Source organism: Beta vulgaris, chromosome 6, assembly GCF_026745355.1.
Source record: "Beta vulgaris subsp. vulgaris cultivar EL10 chromosome 6, EL10.2, whole genome shotgun sequence".
NCBI lineage: Eukaryota > Viridiplantae > Streptophyta > Magnoliopsida > Caryophyllales > Amaranthaceae > Beta > Beta vulgaris.
Genome location: NC_079207.1, coordinates 63,185,013 through 63,205,478, shown reverse-complemented (window position 1 = coordinate 63,205,478; position 20,466 = coordinate 63,185,013). Strand labels below are relative to the sequence as shown.

The window sequence follows — 20,466 nt, the reverse complement described above, 5'->3', positions numbered from 1 at the left end:
ACGCAAAAACCACTAACTTTTTCTTATATAAATTGGCTATTGAGCCACAAACTTTATGAAAACACTTTTCATTTCATTTATCACAATAAAAAACTTGTTGAAAGAACAAAGTCTAGTGAGAAAGAAATTCAAATTAAGAAGAAGAAAAAAGACATTGAGGTTGAAGACATGAGCGACCAAGGATCTCCATCTCCTATCCATGGTGACCTCTTAGAGGAGGTATTCGCACGTGTGCCTTTGATCGATTTAGCTTGTGCTGCTCGTGCGTCCAAGTCATGGGAATTTGCTGTTTCCTCTTCTTTAGTCCATATTAACAAAGTTAAGCCTTGGCTTATAATTCAAACACAAAACACAAAATCTCTATCCAAGAAAATTACAACCCATGCCTATGACCCGCGATCAAGTTCGTGGATTGAAATATGTCGATCATCTAATCCAACTAAACATATCTCATCTCTTCAATCCTCGGGATCCACCTTTGTTTACGAACTCTCCTTAGAAGGGTTATTCTTTTCGGTGGACCCTCTTCATCTTACTTGGCACTATATCCCCGCGCCAAGTACATGGCGAGTGGATCCTATAGTTGCTCTCGTTGGGTCTTATGTTATTGTCGCAGGTGGTGCCTCAGGCTACTGGGACGACCCTCTTACTGTCGAAATGTATGACTTGGAGACCTCTCATTGGTCCACCTGTCAATCCATGCCTACCATCCTAAAAGATTCGGCGGCCTCCACGTGGCTTTCCCTAGCATCCAATCAACACAGTTTGTATGTAACAGAAAAGGCAACTGGCATTACATACTCTTTTTGCCCGACAACTAAGACTTGGTTCGGGCCGTACGATCTACGGCCCGACCCAAGTATATATTTTTCAGCCATCGGATTTGCCGGTGACGATTTAATCCTTGCTGGATTAATTGGACATGCTGAAAACGTTAAAACCCTTAAACTCTGGGAAATTAACCTCGAAACGATGGAATTTAATGAGATTGGAGAAATCCCATATGAGTTATTGGAGAAATTGAAGGGGGAAAATTCCTATTATTTATCTTCAATCACATTATTAACAACTAAAGATTTTATTTACTTGTACAACACTTCAGATCCAGCAGAAATTATTTTCTGTGAATTAGTTGGAAAAAAATGCAAATGGAGGAGTGTGAAGAATTTGGTGCAGAATGATGACAGCAAAATCGGAGAAAGAATGGTGATGAGCTGTGGTAGAGTTGGAATTGATAATCTGCACAAGGCAATGCATTGTAAAGATATCAAATTTGTGCCAAAATCCTATGTATGATATTCAACTATATGCTGTAGATGCAATACATCTTTTTTTGTATTTCAAAATATACCAATTGCACATTTTAGTAACTTATCTTGTTCTTTGTGGTCAACATCTACTCATAGTTAGACTGTTTTTTTAATTAGGAACTAGTTATTAGGTTTGGGCTACTTCCCGGATAAGAAAGAAATTCATTTATTAATATAATACTCCCTCCGTTTCCTAAAGATCTTCCCACTTTTCGTTTAAGGGTGTTTCCAAAAGATCTTCCCACTTTTGCTTTATTCTTTATTTGGCAAAACAAATTTCCCTATTTACCCTCTCATGTCACTATCATATGGTCCACCATTACATTATTAATTCAATTTTACTCCATTTCTCTTTTCTACTTTAACCCCTTTTTATTTGTTTATTTATCTTAACCCCTTTCTCTCTCCTACTTTACTCACACCATGCCTCACACAACTTGATTTTCCTTGGTATATGTAGGAACAGTAAGTGGGAAGATCTTTAGGAAACGGACGGAGTATGTTACAATAATAATACTAAATACAATTTAGTCAAATGGTTAACACTTTAGTTTATGTTTTTGAGGTCGTCGGATCAAACCCTATATATACTATGCAACTTCTAAAAAAATTATTTTACGTGACACAATTACTTGTTTATGCACGCCTTTTAATATATTTGTATAGATTAACCTTGATTTAAGAAAAGAAAAACATTTACTCATAATGGCCATCATATTCACGTCGTCAGATACTATTTGCTCCCCAATAACGTGTTTTCCAACTTTCTGTAGGCAGAATTTTATTCCTAATAGATGTTTTCAATTGTCAATACCAATTTTACTTTCTTTGAGTCTTGATGGCCATCTTCATTTCCTTTCTACTCGTTTACTTTCTTTCAGTAAGTCATGCATGATATTTGTGCAACTTATATTGTACATTAGGTATTATTTACATCTAAGACTGTGTTTTGCTCAAGTCTCAATTATGGAACTCCAAATAAGAACTATATAGTTTTACATGGTAAGGAGAAAAGAAAGTTATGAGGTCCTTTTTGCTCAAGTCTCAATTATGGAACTCCAAATAAGAACTATATAGTTTTACATTTTTTATAAGGTAAGGAGAAAAGAAGGTTATGAGGTCCTTTGCACGAGAGGAGCTCCAACCTTATCGTTTACAGGAATAGAATGAATAGCAGATAGAGTACAATCATCTATATTAAACTGAGAATCAACTAAATAATCGACGTTGGCGATCTAATTTGCTGCTTTGTTTTCCATGTAAGTTGCATTATGGTGTAGTATACTAGTATGTACTGTGTACATAGGAATATCACCTTTATATATATATTTTAGGTTGGTAATGAGGGGTAAAGCAAGAAAAGTTATATCTCTATGTGTGAAATGTGAATACATATATGTAATGGAGGTTTAACGGTCACAAATCACGAAGCTAAGACAGGCTTTAAAAAAGGTAGGCTATGACATTGGTGCAATGGGACACTAGCGTGAATAAATTATTTTTCATCCTAAGTCATCAAGGATGACATTCGTAAATCAATACGATTTAGGATGATTGCGGTAAATACCAACTAGTTTTAGTGAGCATGGCATCTTTCATGTAATTTACAATTAGAACTATGACCCATGAAGTTTTGATATAGTATATTGGTAATATCTTTCATGTAATTCACAATTAGAAGTTCATCTCAAGTATATACTACTATATACTCCCTCCGTTCTTTATTAGTTTACTCCTTTTGAATTTTCACATTTGTCGATGTAAAACTTTGAGTAATAATATCTCTAATTAGGTATTTGTAAAAATTATAAAAATTTAATATTCCAAAACTACATATTGAGACGAATCAAACAATATCACACATGATTATATTTTTCTTACATATAAAGTACAAATGACGGTCAAAGTAATAAAGATGAATAGTGTTATAAGTCAAAGTGGGTAAATTAATAAAGGACGGAGGTAGTACTCCATATAGTATATCAAAACCCTTGATGGGTCAATAACTATGTCAGCCACCCAAAAAAAATATGAATGCTATGAGTTATGAATAGCCCATATACAAAAAGGCCTACACATGAAATCTCATAAAGACATATAATTAGCTAGGCTTCTTCTCCATATCTTGTGTTGATAAAGCAGGGCATGCATCTAAACAAAATGCAGCCCAAGACGGCAAGACTAAGTAGTGCAAAGAAAAGCTACGTATTTGTAAGACGGAAACCAGTCTAACCACAATGGTACAATGTTTGTCACTTCACACACTTTTTTTTTGGTTTCCCACCCGTTTACCGGAGCTTTGCTCCGACTACATCCGAGTCTGATCCGGGTCGCACACCTAGCTTTGGTGGGTAAGTCTCTCAACAAGAGTTTTTGCATACGGTGAAGCTCGAACTCGAGACCTCCCTTAAGCGACATCAAACTGTTTACCAATTGAGCCAACTCTTGTTAGTACTTTACCCTCACATTTACACAAATATGAGGATTTCTTTTTTTTTTTTCCAAGGGAGCCTCGACTATTATTGAATTGGATTCCAGTAATTATTAACATATATCTCTAGTGGAGATTACTTACTGGCTAGACCAACAAAGTTTTTTTCATCCACACTATATACTTGTTTTTGCACTTGTCCATATGAGATAGTATGATAATCATCACATTTCAAAAGTTGTTATGTAATATTGATGCTGTGTTGGGAAAATTTAACAGTCTTTATTTGTATTTGTTCTATTGGCAGTAGTAAAAAGTAGTTCTAAAGTGAAATATATATATAGTGTAAAAGGTAAAGTAAAATTTTTTACCTTACTGTTTCTCGCACATGAGTGCATGACGACTTAAAAGAAAATTAGTTTAATTTTCCCAATGCCAATATTACCAAATATAATTTGAGATTTGAGAGTTCCAAGTAGTATTATTTAGTTGTTTGATGAAATTCCCATGATAATAACTTTGGGAATAAATCAGCTTTCCCAATGCGACAAATATACCCTTATAGATTAGGGTTCCACATTTTAGCACTTCAAGACTTTTTTTTTTCTTTTACGGCTTCAATGCATCTTTTTCTATATTCAACTCTCAAATCAGCTTTCTTTTAACTGGTATTAACATATAAAAATACCCAAGTACTATTTACTTGGTTCTTTTGTTGGATCTTTGAGATTACATTCATCATGCATTCTGAGTATACTATGTATACACCTAAGATTATCTTTGTTCATTTGTTCGAGTTTATCTATTATGTAATTATGCTCAATTGAAGGTTTTCAAATAAGCAATGAGCAAAAAAAATAATTTAGGTATACCATGAACATGGTATACCCGAGTATATGATAAAAATTCACAATCTTGAATGTTTTTGCAAAATTCGAAGTTTTTATATAAACAGACTTTTTCTTGGCATATGACAAGTTGATTTTGATCATCCCATAAAGAATATTAATAAAAATTCATGCTACTCCTAGTTTGAGACACGAGAAAAACTTGTGATATGTGATGTTTGTTAAACATCACCGTCTACTCTCTTCTCTTTGGTAAAAGATATGGTGCTACCATTTAATGTTTGAGTGAATTTTTTTCAAGCCACCTATTACCCCCATCCTACATGCTATAGTTGGAAAGTTTGACAAATAACAATTTTAGTGTGAAAGTTGTAAGATGAATAGTATGGTATAGTAGTATAAATAGATGTAGTGCATTGGTTGCAAAGTGTGTAGCAAACCAACGTGAGTTGTGCCAAGCTCCAAAAGAGAGAGCAAAATAAAAGAGTTTGAAAGAGTGTGTAAGAATTTCATGTTATAGTTTAAGTAAGTTGCTTTCTTATTATATGTGAGCTATTATTTTTATAATCTTTTATATTGTTTAATCTTTCTACATCAATTACCCCAAAATATCCTACAATTGGTATCAAGAGTCATTCGTTCTGTTAAATTTTTTCGGGACCATTTTTTGGCAAATATCGGTCAGGGACTGATATTATCGCAACGGTATAGTCAAAAATATTTCTGGCTATCTTAACGGTCGGGGACTGTATTGCAAGGTGATTTTTCATTAGTGCATAGTCCGGGATTGTGAAACTTGTTGGTCAAGGACCAAGCTTACTTGTGTGTATTTGGGCAACACCAAGTCACAGATGGCGGATATTGCTAGTTCATCTAATAATATTGAGAAACTCAACAATGGAAATTATAGTACGTGGAGCACACCTATGCAATTCTATTTGTTTGGACAAGATCTTTGGGGGTATAGTCGGTGGTAGTGAAGTTACAATACCAACCGATCCAGAAGAACTAAAGAAGTGGAAGATTAGGGCCGAAAGAGCCATGTACGTGCTAGCAGCAACCGTCGAGGATGAGTTGTTATACCGCATCAAGGATGCGAAGACACCCAAGGAGGCGTGGGACACCCTTGCAGCTTTGTTCTCTAAGAAGAACGATGCTCAACTTCAGCTTCTCGAGAATGAGTTGTTGTCGATCCAGCAGAACAACATGACGGTGAACCAGTATTTCACCAAAGTTAAAACTTTGTGTGAGCACATCACAAAGTTAGATCCTGAAAATCCCATCACAAAAACGAGGATGCGCAGGATTATTGTCCGTGGCTTAAAGCCTAGATATAGTAGTCTTGTCACGACGATCCGAGGTTGGGCTGCACAACCATCTCTAATTGAGTTTGAGAATGTGTTAGCCAACCAGGAGGCTCTGAAAATAGATGTCTGGAGTTTCCGTCAAGGATGAAGAGAAAGCTCTTTTTGGCAACAAGAAGTCAAATAAGGGAGGTGATAAGATATGCGAGTCAAGTAATCAACCTGGCAAGTCAAACAGACAGTCATGGGGATTCGAAAAAGGACAACGTATAGGAGGCTTCCATCGAGGGGGAGCTCGACAAGATCGACAACAGGATGAGAAGGAAGGGAAAAATCAAACACGACGAGATGTCGTGTATTATAACTGCAAGAAGAAGGGACACTATGCTCGAGACTTTGGTCAAACCAGCGATGGAATGCTGCAGCTTCGGTGGAGCATGAAAGCCGAAGTGAAGTCGAGTGGGATGCACAAGCATCCTACGCAGTTGAAGAGGAACAGATCTTCGACATGGAGCGAGGTAGTGTAACCCAACAACACGGAGCCAAAGGAAGCTGCACTTATCGTAATCAATGACAAGATGATCAATTACAAAGATAATTGGATCATTGATTCTGGTTGCTCCAATCACATGACTGGAGACAAAGAGAAATTTATGAGCATGTCCGAGTACAAGCGTGGTTAGGTTGTGATAACAGCAAACATCTCAAAATTGCCAATAACCCATATTGGCAAGGCAGTGGTGATTCCACTATTCAGCAACAAGCAAGTTCAGCTAGATAATGTCTACCATGTTTCTGGTATGACAAAGAATCTGTTGTCAGTTTCACAACTGACAGCATCCGGAAACCATGTTGTTTTCGGTCCTCGTGACGTGAAGGTGTACAAGACTATGGAAGGAAATTCTTCTTTTATCTTAGAGGGACGACGTCCTGAATCAGTCTATGTGATGTCTGCTCAAACGACATATGTAGACAAAGCGAGGAAAAATGAGACAGCTGATTTATGGCATGCATGCTTGGGTCACGTGAGCTACAACAAGCTCGAAGTGACGATGAAGAAGTCGATGCTTAAGGGTCTTCCTCAACTAGATATCAAGGAAGATATAGTTTGTGTTGGATGTTAATTTGGTAAAATACATCAACTTCCATATGAAGATTCGAAGTTCAAATCTAAGGAACCTTATGAGTTGGTTCACTCAGATGTGTTTGGTCCTGTAAAGCAACATTCAGTGAGTGGCTTACATTATATGATAACTTTCATTGATGATTTTCAAGATTTGTGTGGGTCGATTGCATGAAAGAAAAATCTAAAGCATTTGGCAAGTTTAAGCTGTTTAAGGAAACAGTTGAAAAAGAAGTTGGCGAGAAAATTCGATGCCTACGTACCGACAACGGAGGAGAGTATACATCCAGAGAGTTCTCCCAATACTTGCAAGATTGCGAGGTCCGATGCCAGCTCACTTGTCCAAATACTCCACAGCAAAATGGAGTAGCTGAAAGAAAGAATCGACATATCGCAGAGACATGCAGAAGCATGTTACATGCTAAGAACGTGCCACCACGTTTTGGGTTGAGTGTATGAGGACAACAACACATGTGACAAATCGATTACCTCGAGCGAGACTAGATTTTGTCTCACCATTTGAAAAGCTAAGAAAAATGAAGCCAGCAGTGAGCCATTTCCAAGTTATCGGATGTGTATGCTACGTCTTTGTCCCTGAGCATATTGTAGCAAGTTTGATAAAAAGGTTATTCGTTGTATCTTTGTGGGATACGATGATCAGAGGAAAGGTTGGAGGTGTTGTGATCCAACAACAGATAAATGTCACGTGTCACGAAATGTGGTGTTTGATGAAGCATCATCTTGGTGGTCACCACAAGCTATATTATTGCCAGACTCGAAGGAGATCGAGGAAAAGCTTCAAAAAATGATGTACGAGAAAGACGAAGGTTAGTCTAGTCAAGATGGTGGTAGTCTTGAGATGGAGATATCTCAACCTACACCAACAAAATGAGAGAAAAGTTCATGGGAAACAGGAGCACATCATAGATATATTGAAGAAGAAAGGCCAACAAACTGAACATTCTGAAGAAGAAGAACCTCACCCAGCATTACGCAGGAATACAAGGCAAAGAAAGCCAAATTCAAGATATGCAAATGCTGCAATGGTTAAGGATGTAAAAGAGCCAAATAGCTATGATGAGGCAGCTCGAAGCAGAGATTGGAGAAAAGCCATGCAAGAAGAAATTGAAGCTCTGCACCAAAACGAGACTTGGGAGTTAGTGCCAAAGCCTCGAGAAGTTCAACTTATTTCTTGCAAATGGGTATACAAAGTCAAGACTAGACCTGATGGTACCATTGAAAGGTACAAGGCACGACTGGTAGCTCGAGGATTTTCTCAACAATATGGGGTAGACTACGATGAAACATTTATTATATTCCAGTTGCCAAGATTACTACAATTCATATTTTACTAGCACTTGCAGCTAGTAATTCTTGGAAGCTCTGTCAGATGGATGTCAAAAATGCATTTCTACATGGTGAGTTGGATAGAGACATCTACATGGATCAACCTAAGGGGTTCAAGAATCAGTCTTATCCACACTATGTATGCAAGTTAAAGAAGGCTCTCTATGGTTTGAAGCAAGCACCACACGCCTGATATGGAAAAATAGCGGAGTTTTTGTTAGTGGTTATTCAGTAGCACCAGCTGATTCGAGCTTATTTGTGAAAGCTCAAAATGGAAAGTTGGCAATAGCTCTTGTATATGTGGATGATCTTATCATCATAGGAGATTTTGAAGAGGAGATTCAACAAACAAGAGCTAATCTTTCCGTACGTTTCCAAATGAAGGAGCTCGAAGAATTAAAACATTTTCTTGGTCTTGAAGTTGAGCAGACTAAGGATGGGATATTTCTATGCAAACAGAAATATGCCCGTGATCTTCTAGAAAAATATGGAATGGTCGATTACAAGCCTATGTCAACTCCAGTGGAGGTTAATGCAAGGTTATATTCAGTCGAAGGCAAAGATCTAGAAGATGTGACCATGTACAGACAATGATGGGAAGTCTTATCTATCTCACGTTAACCAGATCAGATATTGCATATGCAGTGAGTGTGATTAGCCGGTTTATGCAAAAACCGATGAAACGTCACCTGGAGGTAGTACGTCGGATATTATGGTACGTGAAAGGAACCATTGACTATGGAATCCAGTACCACAATGATAAAGAGATTGAAGTTGTCAAATACTGTGATGCTGACTATGCTCGTGATCTCAACACACGTCGGCCAACTACGAGTTATGTGTTCAATCTGGGTACTGGAGCAGTCTCTTGGTCTATCAATAGACAACCAACAATGTCACTATCAAGTACAAAAGCAGAATACAAAGCGACAACTATGGCTACACAAGAATGTGTGTGGTTGACACAATTACTAAAGGATCTGTATCAACCGATTGATCGGGGAATCAAGTTAGCCTGTGATAGTCAGTCTGCAATACGTTTAGCGGAAAATTCTGTTTTTCACGCGAGGACAAAACATGTGGAGGTACATTATCATTTTGTCCGAGAAAAGGTTCTACGGGTTGAGATTGAAATTGAACAAGTGAACACGGAGGACCAAGTTGCTGATATATTCACAAAAGGTCTTGGAGGACCAAAGTTTGAAAAGTTTCGTAAACAACTTGGCATGACCTCTAGACTAACTCTGAGAGAGAGTAGTCGTTGAGGGGGAGTGTTAAACATCACCGTCCACTCTCTTCTCTTTGGTAAAAGATTTGGTGCTACCATTTAATGCTTGAGTGAATTTTTTTCAAGCCACCTATTACCCCCACCCTACATGCTATAGTTGGAAAGTTTGACAAATAACAATTTTAGTGTGAAAGTTGTAAGATGAATAGTATGGTATAGTAGTATAGATAGATGTAGTGCATTGGTTGCAAAGCGTGCAGCAAACCAACGTGAGTTGTGCTAAGCTCTAAAAGAGAGAGCAAAATAAAAGAGTTTGAAAAGTGTGTAAGAGTTTTATGTAATAGTTTAAGTAAGTTGCTTCCTTATTATATGTGTGCTATTATTTTATAATCTCTTATATTGTTTAATCTTTAATTTCCACATAAATTACCCCAAAATATTCTACAACCTTGTAGTCACGCTCTTTCGATACCATGTCAAAGAACCAACTCAATCAAAAGTTTAAGTTAATGGTTAAACTCCAAGATTGATTTTATAATTTATCCATGTCCTTTTTCTTCTCTGCATAAACGTAGTAGCTCGAAATGAAACCAACATAACTAACAATTGTTGCAATTATGTGAATCTGTTGAGAAAACAAAATGGGTAGTTGTACACAAGCTCATCACCAAAACATTGGGATTAATGGATGCCATAAACCCATAATTTCGATGTCCAAATCTTTTATAGCTCTTGATCATCACTATCTTGCATAGTGATCAGTGTCTTCTTTTTATGTGAAATCCACTTCTTGATTTATATCCTTAAGCTTTACTTAGGCTCCCTAGTCCCTGCAATAGGTGTATGGTGCACATTTTTATTGGGTTCACCTTCGTTGCAATACACATAGACATCCAAGAATATTCACTGGGTTTATGAACCTTGCTTTTTCCCCTTTTAGTAAGCTAGCATAGGTAGAAGGAAAAAAACTGCTAGGTGGATCATTAGATAGATTTCTTTTCCTATTGTAAAATGCAAACTTGGCTTTCCATCTTCTGAAGGTCACTTCCCTTGTTGAATAGATGAAAGAGATCAAAGATCCCAAATGATATCCTTGATTTTCATGATGGTTTTCTATTAGTCAAAGAGCTCATTAGTTTGGCTGCTTCATTTTGAATGATGTTGTTGGAATTTCTTGCTCCATGAATCCGTTAGTGGAATTTACAAGCTACAAGGAGGTTCCATCATAAAGCTAAATGACACTAGGAGGAGTAATTTCTCAAACTTGTTAAGTTGTTTATTCATCTCCTAATATTTGATATGGAGCAACACTTACACACTCATATGTGGATTGTTCGTGACATTATAACCAAAACAATTGTAATAAATTATAATTTTTTTTCAAAATATACCTATCTTGTCGTTGGACAACAAAAATGTCGAATTTCAAGTCATTGACCTCCCTGCTCCCTCTTTAAGGGAGGATTACATTATCTACATGCACCCACTAGTATACTGTAATGTCTTCATTGTGCTTGAAGATTGAGGATGTCGTCACTCGTGCCGCGCAGCTGCAGTGGTGAGACGGTGAAGATCCGGATTCCGGCGGTCAATTGGTAGTGAAGCAGGTGTTCTTCGTTGCTTAGGGAATAGGGAGTTAGGGTTTTTGGAGGAAACATGTCGAATCAGTTTTGTGTTTAGAATTAGATAAAAGAAAAAGAGAAGAGAAAAAGTAAGGGTGTTTTTCTTTTACTATGATCCCGCACCATCTTGAAGTTTATGGTGGAGACGAAAAGAGAAGAGAAAGAGTAAGGGTGTTTTGCTTTTACTAGGATTCCGCACCACATAGAAGTTTATGGTGGAGACGAAACCACTCTGACACCCGCTCCATTATTATTTCACTAGACCCTGTATGGGATTCGAGATGTCACCAAATGCGTATTCATGACCAATAACTAGTGTCATGAACCAACGTAAGTCCTTATTTTTGCACATAAAGGGTAATTTTTTTCAGGAGGCCGCATATTTAAAGTTACTCCTAGTGAAACAAGCATAATTACCAAGTATCATTGTATATGAGCCGCATAACAAAAACTACACCTTGTTAGTATGTATATATGTAGTATAATGTGATCCTCATAAGAAAGCATGAGTTATTATAATTGTAAAGAATATATTCTAAAATTATATCATTATAATTTATCAGAACTTTTAGAATGGTATTAAATTAAAAAAGTCAAAGTTTACCTTTAAAAAAGTTGTAAAATTTTGATTATTTTAGAAAAGTGGGATATATGGAGTGAAAGAGTAATGGTATAGATGATGAGAACATAAAATAATGTTCCTTGCTGTGGTTGGGAAGAATGTCAAAGGGAATACGATGAGATATACTTTGTTATCATAATATTGGAGAGAATATATGTTATACGACATGCTTTATTATGTTCGATTTTTATCAGAGTATAAGCTGCGCATTAGGGGATAATGGATTAATGGTAGGTTGTTCTCACAAAAAAAGTATGAGATAGAGAATATGGAGCTAAAGTTACATCCTGAGGTCCATGGACTAGGGCTTATAAGTTATATATATGAGGTGGTTAAAACTTAAAGATTGAACCCATTGTCTAATGTCAGACTTAAGCAGGTGCAAAAAATACCTAATTTCGGTTCACTTTTATGCGTTTTTTGGTTGAGAGGGTGGATAACGAAATGCCATATTTTACATGTCATCTCACGTATGGTCATTTGCAAATAAATATGTCATGGATGTCTTCGTATAGTGGTTAAGATTGAGGTGATGTGAATGACAGATTATATGTTCGAATCCTCCTTTGTAGTTTGTAGTGTGTACTGCCTGCATGGCTCATATGGATAAAAAAACTTGCAAATAAATATCATTTCTATATATATATATATATATATATATATATATATATATATAAGTGAGTTCATATACATGAGAAATGAGAATGAATTTACGAGCTATAACTCTTTTAGATAAGTGATGTAACTCTAATGAAGAAGCGATGTAACTCCAAGAAAAAGAATATTAGAAAGAAAAAAAGAAAAAAGAAATTGGGCTCAAAATTTTTTAGGGTGGTATAACTCTAATGAACAAGTGTTGTAACTCTAACTGAATCGAGTGGTTGAGATTCATTCTCATTTCTCATGTAAGGAGCATTCTCATGTGATCTTTCCCCTATATATATAAGAAAGCCCCTTTTTTTTTAACCAAATAAACATAAACCACTAGCAATTGCATCTTAAATAGAACTCGATCGAATACCCTCCCCACCCATACTCTAGTAGGATAATGTAAAGGGCTAAGGTGAGGCATCTGTGAGCCGCCACATCTATACTAATATATTAAAAGGCGTTCCTAAACATGTAATGGTGTCATGTGGCGCTCTGCCTTAGAGGGTTTTACTCCATGTAATCCACATTCAATAAAACAAAATAAGAGTTGCATAATATAGGGTTTGAACGCACGACTTTAAGTTTATATACTAAAGTCTTAACCAATAGACCAGATATTTAGTGTTATCATCTTAAAGTATAATCTCTATTATATAAGGCAACACATGGGGGACACCAAAAATTAGAAAAAGGAAAAAAAGGAAATAAATTAGAGGATAACTAACTCTTTCATTTGAATGAAAAAGGGGGGGAAAGTAAGACATTTAAACTGAATATCAGTTTTTTGAAAAAATAAAATCTAAAGACGGTTTTTCTACCCAATTAATTTTATTTTCTACTTCATTTGTTATCACACATTATCGCACGCATTGCGTGCATGTAAGACTAGGTAGTTTTCTTTTTTATCTCTATCTATATATCTCTATTCTATATGGGAAGAGGGGTAGGACACCAAAATATTAGAAATCCCATTTTACCCTCATAACATCTCTATTATAACTACTTCCTTTAGTGAAAAAACTAGCTACTTATTTTAATTAAAAAATAAAAAAAGAAACTATCTAATTAATTTTAAAAATAAAAAAGACATTACAAAAAGAAAACCATCAACAATTCAAGTATCCCAAATTTATTCGATATAGTTAACAATTAATTTAATTTTTCTACATCGTATTTTCGTACGCATTGCGTGCATATAAAAACTAGTATTGATAAATGAAACAGTTTTTTCCCCATATACACCTGCCAAATTTTATTTTGCACCATATACCCTTTCAAGTTTCCAAATTCACCATATACCCTTCACTTTTCGAAAAATAGATCCAGTCACCCTTAATGAAACAACATTAACCCTTAATCCCTCCTAACCCAAGTTAACTAACCTAAACCCTAACCCTCTCTAGCCTAATTAATCCTAAACCCTATCCTAATCTTTCCTCTAACCCTAAACCTACCCTAACCACCCACCCACCCACCACCCCTCCCCTTCCCCCACCCCAGCCACAACCCCCTATCCTTTCCCCAACAACCTCACCCCCTCCCATTTCCCCGACAACCCCACCCCATCCCCTTTCCTCGGCAACCCCACCCTTACTTCCGCTCCCGCGTAGCCACCACACCCTTCGAAAAACAGAGAAATGCCGACGCGGTGCCCCCTTCGAAAAACAGAGGAACGCCGACGAGATCCCCCTCCCACCAGCCCACCACCCACCCCCAGCCCACCACCCACCACCCACCACCCACCCCCAACAACCCCAGCCCCACTAGCCCACACCCAACCGCAAACTCGCCAGCCCACCACCCCACCCCCGCAATAACCTCGCCCGGTCTCACCCCCACACTACCGGATTTTCGCACCTGTGACCCCCACCCCACCGGAATTTCGCAACTGTGAACCCCACCCCACCGGAGTTGCACACCCCACAAAACCCCACCCCACAGGATTTTCGCACCCCACCCCACCGGATTTTCGCACCTCACCCCTCTGTTTTTCGAAGCTATCCTCTGTTTTGCTCGCAGGTTGTTCGAAGGGGAGGGGGGATGTGGGAGGGGAGATCTCGTCGGTGTTCCTCTGTTTTTCGAAGGGGGCATCTCGTCGGTATTTCTCTGTTTTTTGAAGGGTTTGGTGGCTGCGCGGGAGTGGAGATGGGGGGTGGGGTTGCAGGGGAAGGGGGAGGGGGTGGGGTTATCGGGGAAAAGGAGGGGTGGGGTTGTCGGGGAAAGGATAGGGGGTTGCGGCTGGCCGGGTGGGGGAAGGGGAGGGGTGGTGGGTGGGTGGTTAGGGTAGGTTTAGGGTTAATTAGGGTTAGAAAGGAGATTAGGGTAGGGTTTTGGATTAATTAGGCTAGAGGGGGTTAGGGTTTAGGTTAGTTAACTTGGGTTAGGAGGGGAATAGGGGTTAATGACTAACGGACGTTAACACCGTTAGTCATTAAGGGTAAGTGCATGTATGTTTTGAAAAGTGGAAGGTATATGGTGAATTTTGGAAACTTGAAAGGGTATATGGTGCAAAATAAAATTTGTCAGGGGTATATGGTGAAAAAGTCGTAGTTTTTACTACTCATAATCTTTAATTTTAGCTGTTTTTTGGGACATTTTTGGATTTTTCCGGGCATGGTCATATTTTCTCCCAAAACATTCCTAGGAAAGTCGACATGACTTGTGACGTTGTGCGGGTGCTTGGCACCAATTGTATTGGCTCGAAAAGCCTCTGAACACCCCATTTATCCATTTCTCGTGAAATCCAAATTACCTCGTAATGAACGTAAAAGCATCCATATATTCGTTCCAAGCCACATGACTCCTTTCTAATGACCTCCCATGTCCCTAGGAGGCATCCCGTGGCGCTCGAAGCTCGGGCCGAAAAGTCCGAAAGCGTGTATTATAACCTTCAATTTTGGCTGTTTTTTGGGACCTTTCTGGACTTCTCCGGACTTGGTCATATTTTCTCCGAAACATTCCTAAGAGTTCCGACATGACTTATAACATTACGTGGGTCCTTGGCACAATTTGCATTGCCTCGAAAAGCCTCTAACATCCCATTTGTTCATTTCTCGTGAAACCCAAATTGTCTCGAAATGAACGTAAAAGTATCCACATATTCGTTCCAAGTAGGCTTGTTCACTGGGGTGAGGGCCCAATAAAAACCCTCAATGATCCCTTTTGAAACACATATGACCCGACCCTTATTATAAATGGGGCGGGTCCTTAAAGGGTCAGGGAATAAGCGAGTTAGGGCAGGTTCTTAAAGGGTCTTTAAAAGGTTTTAGGGTTTAGTATATAGTATATCGTCAATAAACATCCAAATCCAATACACATAATTTATACACACAAATTTTAGACGCCTTATCTTAAAAGAGAGAAAATGGGGTCGCGTGATGAGTCGGCGCCGCACCAACCTCTGCTAAGCATCCTCGTCGTTCGGCCGTCCGACAATGACGGCGGCGGCAACGATTATGAACCTGACGAAGTTTGTCGTGACTCTCCTTCGTATTCTCGCACAAATCGGTTTTGCCCTTAAATATTTTTTTATTTAACCTAATCTGGTTTGAATTGTCTTTGTTACCTAATCCTAGATGATGGAATGTATGTCCAAGTTTTGGTTTATTAGTAGTGGATCACTCTGTCCATGGTTCGATCAATTTCCCCCTTCATTTTTGGTAAATTGTAGAACTCATTGTAATTATTACGAAATGAATGCGGCCCATCATACAACATACTCTATGTACTAGCAGTACACAAGAAAATGGACCACTTTTTGAATTTGAGCTCATAAAATATGGTAATAGTGTCAAATTGTAAACGGGTCGGGTCGTAATGGGCCTAGCCCGACTTGACCCGTGACTCAAAACCCTTGACCCGACCCGTTTACATTTTGATCTGGTCCGACCCTAACCCCCCCCCCCCCCCAATTGAGCATGCCTAGTTCCAAGCCACATGACTCCTTTCCAATAACCTATCATGTCCCTAGAAGGCATCCCGTGCTGTTCCAAGTTCGGATCCCGGGAAAGTCCGAAAGCGTGTATAACCTTTAATATTGGTTGTTTTTGGGACATTTTTGGACTTTTCCGGGCCTGGTCATATTTTCTCCCGAAACGTTCCTAGGATGACCAACGTGACTTGTAACGTTGTGTGGGTGCTTGGCACCATTTGTGTTGCCTCCAAAAGCATCTAAAAACCCCATTTGTTCATTTCTCGTGAAACCTAAAATTGCCTCGAAATGAACATAAGGGAATCCATATATTCGTTCGAAGCCACATGACTCCTTTCAAACGACCTCCAATGGCCCTAGGAGGCATCCCGTTGCGTGCGTTCGGAGCTCGAACCCTGGGAAAGTCTGAAAGCGTATATTATAACCTTCAATTTTGGCCATTTTTGGGACATTTTTGGACTTTTCCGGACCTCGTCATATTTTCTCCCGAAACATTCCTAGGAAGGCTGACGTGACTTGTAACGTTACGAAGGTGCTTGGCACCATTTGTGTTGCCTCGAAAAGCCTTTAAACACCCCATTTGGTCATTCCTCGTGAAACCCAAATTGTCTCGGAATGAATGTAAAGGCATGCACATATTCATTCCAAGCTACATGACTCCTTTCCAATGATCTACTATGTCCCTAGGAGGAATCCCGCGGCGTTCGAAACTCGGACCCGGGAAAGTCCGAAAACGTGTATTATAACATTCAATTTTGACTGTTTTTGCGACATTTTGTACTTCTCTGGACCTGGCCATATTTTCTCCTGAAATATTCCTAAGAGTACCGACATGACTTGTACCGTTGCACGGGTTCTTGGCACCATTTGCATCGCCTCAAAAAGTTTATGAACACCCCATTTGTTCATTTCTTGTGAAAGCCAAATTTGCCTCGAAATGAACATTTTTCCAATGACCTCCCACGTCCCTAGGAGACATCCCGTGGCATCCGTAGTTCGATCCCTGAGAAACTCCGAAAGCGTGTATTATAACCTTTAATTTTGGTTGTTTTTAGGACGTTTTTGGACTTCTCCGGGCCTGGTCATATTTCCGACATGACTTGTAACATTGCTCGGGCGCTTGTCACCATTTGTGTTGCCTTCTTTGAAAAGCCTCTGAACACCCTATTTGCTCATTTCGAGACAATTTTCTCGCGAAACCCAAAATTGTCTCGAAATGATCATAAAAGCATCCACATATTCGTTCGAAACCACATGACTCCATTCCAATGAGCTACCCTATCCTTAGGAGGCATCCCATGGCGTTCGGAGCTCTGACCCCGGGAAAGTCCGAAAGCGTGTATTATAACCTTCAATTTAGGTTATTTTTGTGACATTTTTGGACTTTTCCAGAGCTGGTCATATTTTCTCCTGAAATGTTCTTAGGAAGGCCGGCGTGACTGATGTGTTTATTATACATCGATTATTACTTCAATCCCCTTAGTTTTGATAGTCGATTTGAGCTCTTTTGAGCTCGTTTCTTGTGTGATATTGATGTGCTTGGAGTTGTTTTCGTGTGTGTGCATATTAGGCATTTGTTGCCTTTATTTAAGTTGTGAAACATGAGTTCGATGGTTACATAAGGTCTAAGGAAGATCCAGAAGATTGCACGAGCGATTTAAACAAATTGCACGAAAAACAAGTGAGAAAACCGGTCGACCCGGCGAGCCACGAAAGTAGAGCTGGAGCATTCTCAATTCTCCCGGCCAACCGGGCAATCAAAAGGCCAAAATCGCTTGCGCCCCCGACTGGGCATATTTCCTCTTTTGTCGTAGTTTTTCATTCACCGTCGCTTGATCGGGCGGTTTCTCAGGATAGTTTAATTTGCCTTTTTTAGCCGTTTTGTAAAAAGTATAAATAGGTTTTGTAGTGTTTTCGATTAGACTATCTTAATTTCTGCATTTTTAGGTCTAAACACCTAGTTTTCTCTCTCTAGCTTTGTATTAACTCTTTGTTTTGAAGATTATAAAGATCGTTGATTCCGTTTTCATTGTTCTTCAATCATTCGTTATTCCTCTTTACTTTGTTTACTTTAATGAATTCTTCTACTTGCATTGTGTTTATTGAGTTTAGTATTATCATGAGTGAGTAGTCTTTTTCTAGGGCTTAGAGAGGGAATCCATGTTTATACCTTTCTTTTATTGTGGTTTTAAGTTATTCGATATTTGGATTGAATTAGAATAATTCGTATTGATTTGTATATGCTTGTTTAATTCATGTAATTGCGCAATATCATGAGTTATGTTTAGCTAATATGATTTAGAAACGAAAGATCATATTCCATAGAGGCTTGTTATAATAGGCAGGTTTGATTATGTTGAGCGACCGTGCTGGCATATGTTAATCTAAGAGTTGTTAATCCCCGGCCATAGGATTAACGAAATACTCTAGTTATTAGAACCTCAATCCAAGTATTATTGAACTATATTGTGGTAATTAAATAGGTATAAGCATGGTGGACCGATCGATTGCCCTAGGTTTTTAATTATTTGATAAACTTACATCTTTTTGTGTTCTAGTTTAGTTATTAATTGTTCAATCAATTTCCTCTCTTGAAGTAGTTAAATAATTGAGCATAAATTTATAGAACTCCTCTCCCTATGGATCGACCCGTATATGCAGTTTATGCTAAACAGACACTATGTACTTGCGGTATATATTAAAACCCATCAGTGACTTGTAACATTACGCGGGTGCTTGGTACCATTTGTGTTGCCTCGAAAAGCCTATAAACACCAAAAATTTTTTATTTCTCGTGAAACCTCAGATTGTCTCGAAGTGAACGTAAATGCATACATATATTCTTTTCAAGCCACATGACTCATTTCCAATGACCTCCCATGGCCCTATGAGGCATCATGTGGCGTTGGGAGCTTAGGACCCAAGAATGTCCGAAAGCGTATACTATAACCTTCAATTTTGGCTATTTTTGGGACTTTTTGAAATTCTCGGGCCTGGTCATATTTTCTCCAGAAACGTTAGTTCCTAGGATGGCCGACGTGACTTGTAACGTTGCGCGGGTACTTGACACCATTTGTGTCGCCTCGAAAAGCCTCTAACAACCCATTTGTTTATTTGTCGTGAAACCTAAAATTGCCTCGAAATGAATGTACGAACACCCACATGTTCGTTCCAAGTTAGATGAATCCTTTGCAATGACCTCCCATGTCCCTATGAGGCATCCCGTGGCATCCGGAGCTCGGACCCTGAGAAAGTCCAAAAGCGTGTATTATAACCTTCAATTTAGGTTGTTTTTGTGACATTTTTGGACTTTTTCCAGAGCACAATATGAACTCTAGTACTAATATCCGGAGCTCGGACCCTGAGAAAGTATGTAATTACTTAGAAACTCTAGTACTAATATGAACACTATAATAAGGAAATGAAGTGAATTATTAGTGTTTATTTTTTTCAATGGATTTATTATGCACTTTACATTATAGTATATATAATATTAAAATATATGCACAAAAATTTAAAAGTATATAATACATTAAGTAAAACATAATAGTATAAATTAAATAAACGGTTAATGGTTAACCGAAAAACCGTACCGAAAAAATGGTTAACCGCTTAAGTGATAACAGGTAACAGTTTGAAAAAAAGGAACCGAAACTTTCGATTACTAAACCGAAATGTTATTTCGAGACGGTTAACAATCCATAAACCCCCTTATTTACCAGGCTATGGCTGCGGAAAGAAAAAATGCTGGACAGCTAGGATAAATATTTAATAAAAACAAACGATTTTGGCACCAAAAGGCAACAAATTCGATAGACAACTCGGGCACGTGATCTGCCAAAAATACTTTTCCTGCAAAAAAAATGTTCTTTTTCATTTTTACGAAAAGGAGTACCAACTGATAATTTGATATTGATATTAATATTAATATTAATATTAATATTATGTATATAACTTTTTATTTAAAATATTCTAAACCAGACATCCAATTGTTCTCTCTGAAATTTTTCTGAACAAAAACCCATACATCCCCTCAATCCAATCACCCT

At 38.2% G+C, this 20,466-nt stretch overlaps 3 protein-coding genes across 3 annotated transcripts; all 3 read left to right on the top strand.

Moving 5' to 3' along the window:
* On the top strand, window positions 1–1,370 carry LOC104897358 (F-box/kelch-repeat protein At1g23390; the record flags this gene model as incomplete). The annotated part of the gene is made up of 1 exon (XM_010684217.4): window positions 1–1,370. A coding segment is annotated over one exon (1,296 nt), but the record flags the coding sequence as incomplete, so codon positions are not given.
* Window positions 1,371–5,486: 4,116 nt separating this feature from the next.
* Window positions 5,487–7,017, top strand: LOC130591886 (uncharacterized). Its single transcript, XM_057395837.1, has 3 exons — window positions 5,487–5,900; window positions 6,019–6,411; window positions 6,577–7,017. Exons 1-3 carry the CDS (start codon window positions 5,487–5,489, stop codon window positions 7,015–7,017), a joined length of 1,248 nt encoding a protein of 415 aa, XP_057251820.1.
* Window positions 7,018–8,956: 1,939 nt separating this feature from the next.
* LOC125498485 (secreted RxLR effector protein 161-like) lies at window positions 8,957–9,628 on the top strand. The gene has a single exon (XM_048646701.1). It carries the CDS (start codon window positions 8,957–8,959, stop codon window positions 9,626–9,628), a length of 672 nt encoding a protein of 223 aa, XP_048502658.1.
* The last annotated feature ends 10,838 nt before the right edge of the window (window positions 9,629–20,466 follow it).